The 12178-nt window shown below is 41.5% G+C and overlaps 1 protein-coding gene across 1 annotated transcript; it reads right to left on the reverse strand.

Annotated features, from left to right (window-relative positions):
* Positions 1–2054: 2054 nt before the first annotated feature.
* On the reverse strand, positions 2055–11713 carry LOC130920310 (gastrula zinc finger protein XlCGF57.1-like). Its single transcript, XM_057843422.1, has 4 exons — positions 11678–11713; positions 11418–11532; positions 7494–7766; positions 2055–3762 (listed from the first exon to the last, which is right to left on the reverse strand). Exons 2-4 carry the CDS (start codon positions 11503–11505, stop codon positions 2456–2458), a joined length of 1668 nt encoding a protein of 555 aa, XP_057699405.1. The 5' UTR covers positions 11506–11532; positions 11678–11713; the 3' UTR covers positions 2055–2455.
* Between the last annotated feature and the right edge of the window lie 465 nt (positions 11714–12178).

Below are 12178 nucleotides of genomic sequence, written 5' to 3' on the forward strand. Positions count from 1 at the left end.
GACGCGTCAGGTTCAAACATGTAGGGATTAGTTGTAGTTCATCTTTCCTGGGAGTCTTTGCCATCGGTAGCGTCACGAAAGAGCGATCCTGAATGGTTACCTTTGGTGGAAATATCACTGACATCGTTGTTGCTGCTATGCTAGCTGTGGGTAGTCTTCTGTTGCCTACGTCACACTTCCGGGTTTGTGAAGGGACCATTAACGGAGTGCAAAAAAACTTAAAAAACGCAAATTATCCTTACAATTACGTGTTGATAATGTCATGGTTGTTTTGACGAACTCGTCCAAAGTTTATATTCATAAAATTACACTAAAATCCGGAAAGGTCTTCAGTTGCCCTTTAAGTCGATGTCTGACAGAATTGTCTTAAACCAAGCAGGAAAAGGTTTTTCCCCTGGCGCGTCTCTGTTGGTAAACTCTCAAGGTATTTTTAAGAAAGAATCTCTGACTGCAAACCGGGCGGCCGTAAAGGTTACTCACCACTGTGTTTTCGCACGTGAAGCTTTAGAGTCTGCTTCCAAAAGAATCTTTCATCGCAAATTGAACAGGCGAAAGGTTTTTCGCCAATGTGGGTCCGGGTGTGACCATTTAATTCAGTTTTCCTCGCAAATTTTTTCCCACAAACTGAGCAGGCGAACAATTTCTCTTGAGTGTGTGTTTTTAAGTGTATTTGTAAAGCATACTCTTGGAAGAACATTTTAGCACAAACCGGGCAGGAAACAGATTTCTCCAACTCGGTGTGTGTTAATTGATGTTTGTTTAAATGTGAAATGATGTGGAACAGCGCAGGCAAAAACTTCTTTCCCAGTGTGTATTTCTGTGTGTTTTCGTAATTGCGACTGCGTGGTGAGTCGACTACCACAAAACGAGCAGTATGAGTTCCCGTGTGTGTTCTTAAATCTTGGCTTCTTAAGAATTTTTTACCGCACACTGAGCAGAGAAAAGTTTTTTCCCCGTCGTGTGTTCTTGCATGAAATTTTAAAGCGTACTTTGTTGATAACATTTTGACACAAACCAGGCAGCGGAGGGATTTTTTTGTGCGTCAATTCATGTTCTTTTAATCGCAACTTTGTAAAGACTCTTGTCGCAATGCGAACAGGTAAAACTTTTTTCCTGAATGTTTTCTCGTGTGGGCTTTTAAATTGGACTCGGTATAGAATTTTACACCGCAATGTGTGCAGGCAAAGGGTTTTTCTCCAGTGTGTGTTCTTGTGTGTTTTGTCAAACTTGACTTTAAAGAAAAAAAATTGTCACAAAGCGAGCAAGTAAAAGGTTTTTCTCCAGTGTGAGTCCGCCTGTGAATTTTTAAACTGTGGCTCTGGGTCAATCCTTTACCGCAAAGTGAGCAGGGATAAGGTTTTCCCCCAGTGTGGGTTCTGGTGTGGATTTTTAAATTTGGCTGAAAGGAGAATCTTTTACTGCAAAGTGAGCAGGAAAAAGGCTTTTCCCAAGTGTGTCTCATGTGTAATTTTAAAAGTCCATGCTAGGCAAATAACCTAACCGCCACCCTCCCTCCAACTCGTCAGCAGTGGGGTTAGCCACACGGTTCCTAACCGTCATATGCTATTGTTTAGCCACAACTGGATTCATTACCTTATTACTATTCATCCTTCACACAGCCACTGGAAACAGAAATGTTATTTAATCCATCTGCAGGAGACCTGGAGATTGATTTTTGATTGATGATTTTACGACACTGTGCGGGTGTGCGCTGGCGTGTGGCTCATTGAAAACGCAGTTTTCCTTAAGGCAAAACACTCCTGCTTTTGTGCACCGACGTCGCTAAAATCAAAAACTGAAAATTTACCAAGTGTTGCTTTAAATACAGAAATTGGACCTGCAACTGATACTACTCCTTTTAATACAGTACGCCTTATGGTCGCGAAAACATAGTAGTCACGTCATGCGTGATTGGATATAAGTGATGCAGTCTTTCATAAGTCACTTCCTTTACTAAAGAAGGGAATGTTCCAAGGCAAGAATGAGAATCAGAAAATTGTGCAACAAGGTTTTTAAATCAAAGTCAATCTTTAATTTAAAACTCAACTTACAGGAAGAGGAAACAGTCACAATCACAATTTTGAAAATAACTCATTAGCTGCCATCAATGGGTTCAATCGCTGCAAATTCTCCTGCTTCCAATGTCTCGGACGTCCACTACGATAAACTCGTTTCATTTGACAGCCAAACAATGACTGGAGATGCTTCCCCAATTTCAGAGTGAGCTTGAGAGTGTACTTCTAAAGTGGACTTCAGAACTTTTTAGCACAAATGGTGCATGCGAACAGTTTCTCCCCCCACACATGTCCAGTTTGGGTGAATTCAAAGTCGATTTCTGACAGAATTGTCTTAAACCGTGCAGGAAAAGGTTTTTCCCCCGGCGTGTCTCTGTTGGTGAACTCTCAACGTATTTTTAAGAAAGAATCTCTGACCCAAAACCGGGCAGCCGTAAAGGTTATTCACTGGTGTGTTTTTGCACGTGAAGCTTTAGAGTCTGCTTCCAAGAGAATCTTTCATCGCAAATTGAACAGGCAAAAGGTTTTTCGCCAGTGTGGGTCCGGGTGTGCCCATTTAATTCGGTTTTCCTTGCGAATTTCTTACCACAAACTGAGCAGGCGAACAATTTCTCTTTACTGTGTGTTCTTATGTGTATTTGTAGAGCATACTCTTGAAAAAACATTTTAGCACAAACCGGGCAGGGAACTGATTTCTCCAACTCTGTGTGTGTTAATTGATGTTTGTTTAAATGCGAAATGATGCGGAATCTTTTATTGCACACAGAGCAGTCAAAAGCTTTTTTCCCAGTGTGTATTTTTGTATGTTTCAGTAAATGCGACTGGTGGGTGAATCGATGATCACAAAACGAGCAGACGTAAGGTTTCTCTCCAGTATGCGTTCTTATGTGTGCTTTTAAATCTTGGTTTCTTAAGAATCCTTTACCGCACACCGAGCAGAGAAAAGTTTTTTCCCCATCGTGCGTTCTTACGTGAATTTTTAAAACGGACTTCGTCGATAACCTTTTGCCACAAATCAGGCAGGGAAAGGATTTCTCCCGAGTGTGCGTCAATTCGTGTTCTGTTAATCGCGACTTTGTCAAGAATCGCTTGTCGCAATGCGAACATGTAAAACGTTTTTCCCCAGTGTGAATTCTTGTGTGCGTTGTTAAATATGACTTTGTACTGAAGTTTGCGCCACAAGTTAAGCAGGCAAAGGGTTTTTCTCCAGTGTGAGTTCTGGTGTGGCATTTTAAAGTTGACATATTTAAGAATCCTTTACCACAGAATGAGCAGGAAAGAGGCTTTTCCACTGCGTGTTTCTTCATGTGTAATTTTAGAGGTCCGTGCTGCGCAAATTGTTTCCCACAAACCGTACAAACAAATGCTTTCTCCACGCCGTGTATTCCTGTGTGTCTTTTCAATGAACTCTTGCTGGCAAAAATTTTGTCACACTGAGGACACTTCACGTGCTTGTTGTCAGCGGGACGTGTCACATCATCTTGCCGGTTTTCATCATCATTGTAAGAGACAGCACAGTGTGACATCACAAGTTCTGATGGTGGAACAGAAAGAACTTCTGCTTGGGATCCTTCATAGCGCTCTATGTCACCTTCACTGTTCACACGAACAGCGGTCAAAGGAAACTCGCTTATTAGGTCCTCCTTTGTTTCCTCTTTAATATGTATGGGCTTTTCTTCCTCTTTAATCTGAACGGGTGCTTCTTCTTTAATCTCCTGCTGCTCGATGAGGAGCTCTTTCGTGACATCTACAGCACACAAGAAGAGCAAAACACATGGTTTTGTCAAGTTGGGCTATGAATAATGAACACATGAAAAAGTCAAGACTCATGCATGTACAGTCCCTGACAAAAGGCTTGTCGCGTATCCATTTTGTAGAAACAATTGCTAATAACCTGACTTTTAATTATTCAATTGGTTTCAGAAATGGCTCATATAAAAGCTAAGACCCTCCCAAATGATGTTGAATGTACAAAGATATATATTTGTTTCACTGAAAAAAGATTGATCATTTAATGAAGACATATACACTCACCGGCCACTTTATTCGGTACACCTGTCCAACTGCTCGTTAACACTTAATTTCTAATGAGCCAATCACATGGTGGCAACTCAGTGCATTTAGGCATGTATACATGGTTTAAGACAATCTCCTGCAGTTCAAACTGAGCATCGGTATGGGGAAGAAAGGTTATTTGAGTGACTTTGAACGTGGCATGGTTGTTGGTGCCAGAATGGCTGGTCTGAGAATTTCAGAAACTGCTGATCTACTGGGATTTTCACGCACAACCATCTCTAGGGTTTACAGAGAATGGTCCGAAAAAGAAAAAATATCCAGTGAGCGGCAGTTCTGTGGGCGGAAATGACTTGTTGATGCCAGAGGTCAGAGGAGAATGGCCAGACTGGTTCCAGCTGATAGAAAGGCAACAGTGACTCAATAACCACCCGTTACAACCAAGGTAGGCAGAAGAGCATCTCTGAACGCACAGTACGTCGAACTTTGAGGCAGATGGGCTACAGCAGCAGAAGACCACGCCGGGTGCCACTACTTTCAGCTAAGAACAGGAAACTGAGGCTACAATTTGCACAAGCTCATCGAAATTGGACAATAGAAGATTGAAAAAATGTTGCCTGGTCTGATGAGTCTCGATTTCTGCAGTGACATTCGGATGGTAGGGTCAGAATTTGGCGTCAACAACATGAAAGCATGGATCCATCCTGCCTTGTATCAACGGTTCAGGTTGGTGGTGGTGTAATGGTGTGGGGAATATTTTCTTGGCACTCTTTGGGACCCTTGGTACCAATTGAGCATCGTTTGAACGCTACAGCCTACCTGAGTATTGTTGCTGACCATGTCCATCCCTTTATGACCACAATGTACCCAACTTCTGATGGCTACTTTCAGCAGGCTAATGCGCCATGTCATAAAGCTGGAATCATCTCAGACTGGTTTCTTGAACATGACAATGAGTTCACTGTACTCAAATGGCCTCCACAGTCACCAGATCTAAATCCAATAGAGCATCTTTGGGATGTGGTGGAAAGAGAGATTCTCATCATGGATGTGCAGCCGACAAATCTGCACCAACTGTGTGATGCCATCCTGTTAATATGGACCAAACTCTCTGAGGAATGCTTCCAGCACATTGTTGAATCTATGCCACGAAGAATTGAGGCAGTTCTGAAGGCAAAAGGGGGTCCAACCCGTTCCTAGCATGCTTTACCTTATAAAGTGGCCGGTGAGTGTAGGTCAAATTTTGGCAAGACATAAGTTTTGTCGCCTACAGAAAGTAGTGTGAAAATTGAACAAAAAATGTACTTCAAATACAAAAATATGTTACATAAGTGAATTAAGTAGTGGTGCTGTGAGATCCAAATGTAACATTTTATATGACTTCCATGGGCTTGAAGGACTGCATCCATGCAATTCGGCAAGGATTCATACAATTTATTGATGAAGTAATCAGGAACATCAAAGAAAGTAGTCTTGCATGCCTCTCAGAGTTCACAAACATTCTTGGGTTTCATCTTCCATGCTTCCTCTTTCATCCTGTTCATGTCTGGTGACTGGGGTGACCGGTCCTGGAGGATCTTGATCTTCTTTGCCTTGAGGAACTTTGAGGTAGAGATTGAAGTATGCGATGGAGCACCATCCTGCTGCAGATTTTTTCCCTTTTTATGGTTAGGAATGTAAGAGGCAGCTAAGATTTGTTGAAATTTTAGACTATGTTGCCTTCCACCCTGCAGATCTCTCGCACACCCCCATACTGGATGTAACCCCAGACCATGATTTTGCCACCACCAAACTTCACCAATTTTGACCAATGCTGTGCTTTATGAAGAGTGAAAAAAGCAGAATTTAACACAGACGAAATCATTCGACCAATCAGAGTGAAATATTACCGTGTAACGAGTTATAACAGAATTCCCCGGCGGAATTTATGTTGGCACGTTGTATAGTTCCCGGGGAGAGGTATTTTGTTGAGGGAACAGCCGGAAAAATAGTTATATTCCGCGGGTTGCATGTGAGCCAGACATTGTTACCGTATTTTGTTGCAGCCTAAATGTCAATAAAGCAACGTGGATTTGCTCCGTTGTTTGATACTCCGCCTCCTACTCCTTCCCTAGCTCGCCACGACCGAAACAAAATGATGACGTCACGTACCGTAATGGTCGGCAACAGATCGCCGCATACGTTTCTTCATCACAACATGGCCATGTCAAAAAAAAAAAACACAAAAAAAACAACGGTCTTTTTATATATATATATCAGAGGTTGCGCTAGACATTTTCGTTGTCTGTCATTTTGACTGACAGGGTCATAAAAATCCGGTCATAATCTATTTTTACCTGTCACTTAAATGTTTAAAATGATAATGATGACATATTCAATAGTATTTAGTTTTCATTCATTTTTAATTAATATTGTAACGTTTGCTTGGCGGCGAAAAATTAGACACTGAAGTCGTGGTATTTTTCTCCCTCTTTTTACTCTGCTTACCGCCAACAACACCAACAAAACAACAACTCCGCCCCCAAAGAAAAAGAGGCAACTATATAGACCCCAATCACCAACGTCACACAATGATCTTAATTGTGGTTGTCAGCCCAAAATCTTCTAAATATATATTAAATGCATCTTACCAGATATAAAATGACTACTACATAGTCTGTGGTGAACGTTTGGTGCCCAGATTTCTTGTCGAATTACAGCAGTCCATCTCGCGCTCCTCTTTGGGTCTCTCAGAATACGGTAGAACTTCAAGTCTCTCCGTCTATCTTCTCTGTTACTGCAACCAACCGCCACACACGCCTTCACCATTTTGATTATTAATGTTAACGAGCAGAAAAACACGCCGTAATAGGAGGCATGTACGTAGCGGTAATGTTTAAACACGACGAGCTGACACACAATACGGCGGCTCCAGTCAGGGGGGCGGAGTTGTGACGTCATGTGATTGGGGTCTATACACAGGCGGCAATTTAGTCCACCAATCGGATGACGCGCTGGCACACGGGGTGCCTCGCGTTGATGTGTCAATCACGGTGCCGCCGCCAGACCCCGGTGACGCTACAATATTCTGACAGGATAGCCAACGACGTCATGCATTAAGAGAGACAATAGCTAATTGATATGCTCACTCGCCACCCTGTGGTCTGGGGTGTGAATTGCAACCTGTCAAAATATGGACTTCAGTTTTTTCCGTCACCGTTTTTAAAAAACGGTCAACGACAGAAAATATTCGGTTAACGAGACCCCTGCTGTTAATATCGTTTTTTATTGACATGCTAGGAAGGGACTATTGAATCGCGCTAGCTTAGCCACGCCGGAGCCCTGAGCCCAAACAAACTGCACGGAATTTGTTGAAATCCACTCCGCCGACGCATTTAACCCCCGCTAATTCGAAGTAGCTTTAAATAGATAGCAGCACAAACAAAAATTTCTTGCGCTTGTTGTCAACGGGACGTGTCACATCACCTTGAAGGTTTTTATCTTCATCGTGAGAGTCAGAACAGTGTGACCTCACAAGGTCACTATCTGACGGTGGAACAGAAAGGCCTTCTGCTTGGGATCCTTCACGGCATTCTCCGTCCCCTTCTTGAATCTTCACACGAACGGCGGTCAATGGAAACTTGCTGATTAGGTCCTCCTTCGATTCCTCCTTAATATGTATGAGCTCTTCTTCCTCTTTAATCTGTGGGGGCTCTTCTTCTTTAATCTCCTGCTGCTCAAGAAGACCTTTAGTGACATCTGTAGGACACAGAAGCCCAAAACAGTTGGTTTTGTCAAATCAGGCTTTAAATAATGAACACACGCAAAAGTCGAGACTCTTTCATGCCATCTGTACCTCATATTTGCATGCATAAATTATGTTTATCTGGACACCAGCACCCTTATGATTTATATTGCTTTCACATTATGGAATTTTACCATGAACTATGCACAGACAATGCTGCGAATATGCAAATGCTTGACCCTTTACTGAAGCCTGGAATGCAAGAAGAGTCCAGCTCAACGAAAATACTCGACTGTGGAATGATGTGATGAAATTGAGCCCTCTTCATCAGGTGTCTGATGTTGAGGCCTTATAAATTATTATTATGCAGCTGTGGCAGGGTCTTGCTCGTCTTGTTGAAGAAGAACATTGTCTTCCGGGTCAAGGCTCATTGTAAAAGTGATCTTGGTAGAATGCAAATATTAGGCGTATTTTGACTTCAGCTCAATTAACTGACATTGGAAAAACAGATTAAGGCTCTTTTTCTGTTATTGAGTTAGCAGTTTTTAATCGGGATATGGGAGACGATTTATTTCTCGTATTTTTGCTAACAGACAAAAACAGAATTGGGCTCATTTTCCGTTTTTTGTTTTCCAAAATTAGAAGGAAAAACGAATGGCCAAAAGGTACACAGACCCATTGTGTCATGTTTACACTTGTGTTGCGAGTTGACTCCAATTTAAATTCAAGAAAGCAAACCATTAAAATCACTAAAATAAGGGAAAATAAAAACAAGGATTATTTTTATTCGTCACATGATTATTTAATTGTACATTCAACATTAATAACAATCTACAGTGGGGAGAACAAGTATTTGATACACTGCCAATGGGTTTTCCCATTGACAGTGTATCAAATACTTGTTCTACCCACTGTATTTCAGTGTTTTTCAACCGGTGTGCTGCGGCACACTAGTTTGCTGTGAGAAATTATCCAATATTGCATTTTTTTGGGTTTGTTTTAACGTCGTCGGGTGGAGTTGCAGTAGGAAGGAAGAAATAGGTAGAAGGTTTCGGTCGTGTGTAGATGAGCAAGGTATTGCTTGTGTCGCGTACAAGAACTGCTCGGATGTCTAGCGATCAGCCACCTTGCTGTCCGTGACAATGTGGACCCCAGCAGGTGTACTGCACATCATTGGATTAGACTCATCAAGTGTCGATATACACGAAAGTGTCCTTTCCATTTTATTCATATGTGACGACCATAAATCCTCCCCCTGTGTTTTATTCCAACACATTGTCGAGTACAGCATTGTTGAGTACAGCAAGGTGGCAGATGGCTAGAAATCCGAGCAATTCTTGATCGCGACACAAGCAGCTATCCAACAGCGCCATGGTGCCATGCAAGCTTAAACGTCATCTCCACACGAAAAACCTGTCGCTTCAAAACAAGTCGATGGACCATTTTGTTTACCTACGTGAAGACACGGAGAACTTTTTTAGGGAAAAAAACTACAAAGATAAACGAGAAAGCCCTCAAAGCCAGTTAGCTTGTTGACAAACTTGTTAAATCCAAAAAGTCCCACACTGTGGCAGGGACATTAACACTCATTTGCTCCCAAAAACGTATAAATACGTTGTACTTTTAATTGTTTCAGTGTCCCAAAGACATATTTATATGTCTTTTACGTATTTTTTCAAAAAAGACATCTGTGGGCCGTGATTCAATTTAGGTCCAAAGCACAAAGCTGAAAGACCACTTTACAGCAATAAAACTGGCCACTGGAGGGCAGTAGCGCATTTGGTAAGACCCGCAACCCGATTCAACGGCAGCGAACAGCCAAGCCGGCGGCAGAAGACGACCGAATGGATGCCAGGCGGCGGTCGACCGAGCAGAACAACCGGTAGGATGCCCCGGATGCCAGGCGCTGGACGACCGAGCAGAACAACCAGGACCACTAGTGCAGCGGACAATGTCTTTGAGTCCGTGCTGCTCGCCGAGCAGACCCCGCAGAGACTCAAAAAAAAATCCATCTTTATGAGACAGGCGGCGATGAGGGAAAAGTTTAACCGGCTGTCACAGCCAGAACAGCGTCGTCTTTCAGTTAGTTATGTGTATATAAATTGTTACTTTGCTATCAAAAGCTCTATTTGTCTTGTTTATCTTATTTTGTAAAATGAAAACATTATTCAGATGTTTGGGATGCAACTAAAGCAAAAAAATAGCTGTGTATAAGTCAAAGTTGTGTTCGAAATGTATGCTTTCACAAAAAGCTAAATTTCTCCGTTTTTTCATCAGAAATTGGAAAATTGCTCAAACTAAGCTTTTTTCTAATGCTGATTTCTAAAGAATGGAAAAAGATATGAATTAATTTTTTTCTGCTGAAAGAAGAGAGTCTAATCTTTTTTTGGTGGGTTCTATGTTTATACAGCAATAGAACAGAATTTTCTGTGGGCCTTGCAAAATCAGTCAAAATCCAGTAAAACGGCCGGGAGCGAAGGGCCTCGCTCCGGTGGAAATGGCTGGGAGTGTATGAGTTAATTCTACTTGTCTGCAAAGCCATTGTTAGCGAGATGTGCGGCACTGATGCGTTTAAAGACTTTGCCAAAGTCCCCCGTCTGATAATTCTGAGCTTTTCAAGCCTAACTGCTACCAAAAATAAAAAGAGAGAGAGACCGAGAGCTGTTGAAGAACAGCTGCGTGTCTTTCTTCAATTCCTGCCGGGATATCAATTTTGTGTTAATCTAAACAGGATCAAGTTTCACATGGAGTAAGTATAATTATGGACAGATTATTTTATAATTAAATATACTGTACGGAGAGGGATTTTGGAATATTTTTGGTTTGTGGTGTGCCGCGAGATTTTTTCCAATGTTTAAATGCGCCTTGACTCAGAAAAGGATTTGAAAACACTGATGTATTTCATTCACTTAATAGTTCAGGCTACCTGAAGTTACTGATAAAAAACATGAGCGATTATGTCGTCACTGACCCACAGACGTACTACAAGGTGATTAAAGGGCTCACTATTCCTCCAGAGAGGGGCCAGAGGAATGATTGGATTTCCGCTCTTAAAAAGATACACGCATGAAAGTGTTAAATGCATAAATGTGTCCTCAGTTGATGTAGAATACTGGTGTTCTATACAGTATGTATTCCCTATTGTTTGTTGCTGATTGACAAATGTTGTTTTCGCCACAAGGTGGCAGTTGGGAACTATATGTAGTTTGACATATGCTTGCTTCAGATTTGTTTGCCTTTTTTTCTTTTTTGACTGATTACTTGTGCGAATCCAGCAGAGAGCGGCGAATGTTCCAACAACTAAATACACAGAGTTTTGCCTGAAAGAAAACGTCTTCTCCGTCCTACATTTCTTCGAATGCAACGTTAAGCCGCAACAACCTCTAAATTTTCGATGTACGAGTTTCCACAAAGGCGGATTTGGTGGTTTTGCTGATTCCCGTCTATGTTCAAATGAATTTTTTTTGTGTAAGCCTTGCAACCCCTAGTTTGAAAACCCACGGCGGCCATTTTAAATGAAAAGGTCAGCCTAGGAGTTTTCTTTTTTTTTCCTCAGGTGAGTTTGCGCCCTGCGCAGTCATTTGTACATCGAGGTTCGCACATACTGTTTGTAAATGCCTCAAAACTGTGCCGATAGTGGGAAAAGTGGTGATGAGGGAACAAACCTGCTCCGTGAAAGACTTCTCGAGGCTCCGACTTGCAAACGGATTGACGTTGTGGCTCGTTCTCCTTTTTTCTTTCACAAAATTCCATTTTCACACCGTGGATTAGAAAGCGATCCTGGAGACAGAGAGAGAAAAGTTGCACGGTGTCGGAAGTTGATTTCCACTGCGTGGATATAATAAATCTTCTCTCCAAAAATTGAAAATGTTCACAATTAATCGACAAATTTCGCCTAAAGCGGCATTGTTTTTCGAAGGGTTACTTTGGTGAGCGACCTCGAAGATGGCGGCGGTCGTGTCACGTGACACGGAAACTTGGGCCATGATGTCAGACGTACGACAGATATCATAAAAATATGAACTCGCATGAATATATAATTATGAAATATTTTATGTCTTTGATTTTCATTTAGGAAATGTTTTCTTAGGCTTTGTATCATTTGAAAATTATTTTGTGATATTTATTATTATTTTTTAAAATTTTATCCATGACGCAATTCTTTTGAATCATAAAAACAAATTCTCCAAAACAAAACCTCATTTTATTCCCTTAAAAAATAAATTAAAAACCATATAAAAATCAAAACATCCAAATGCTTTAAAAGTCCTGTATTTGTGCTCCAGATTGAATGTTTATTCATTTTTTTTTTTTTTGTGATACTCCTGGCATATTGTTTTTTTTCGTTTGTTTGTTTTTTCACTGGAAACACAACGGATATGCACAGCTCTGACGGAGCGGCTCCTTCACTAAGCAGGCGCGCGTA

This window comes from Corythoichthys intestinalis, chromosome 1 (genome assembly GCF_030265065.1).
Source record: "Corythoichthys intestinalis isolate RoL2023-P3 chromosome 1, ASM3026506v1, whole genome shotgun sequence".
Classification (NCBI taxonomy): domain Eukaryota; kingdom Metazoa; phylum Chordata; class Actinopteri; order Syngnathiformes; family Syngnathidae; genus Corythoichthys; species Corythoichthys intestinalis.

What these genes read in the sequence shown, in the direction of transcription:
- LOC130920310 (XM_057843422.1), bottom strand. Translation starts at nt 11,505, where the DNA reads ATGGAATTTTGTGAAAGAAAAAAGGAGAACGAGCCACAACGTCAATCC. An exon ending in AGAAGTCTTTCACGGAGCAG is followed by an intron (nt 7,767 to 11,417) that starts GTTTGTTCCCTC and finishes TGTGTCCTACAG; the next exon opens with ATGTCACTAAAGGTCTTCTT. An exon ending in TGAAGATAAAAACCTTCAAG is followed by an intron (nt 3,763 to 7,493) that starts GTGATGTGACAC and finishes TGTGTGCTGTAG; the next exon opens with ATGTCACGAAAGAGCTCCTC.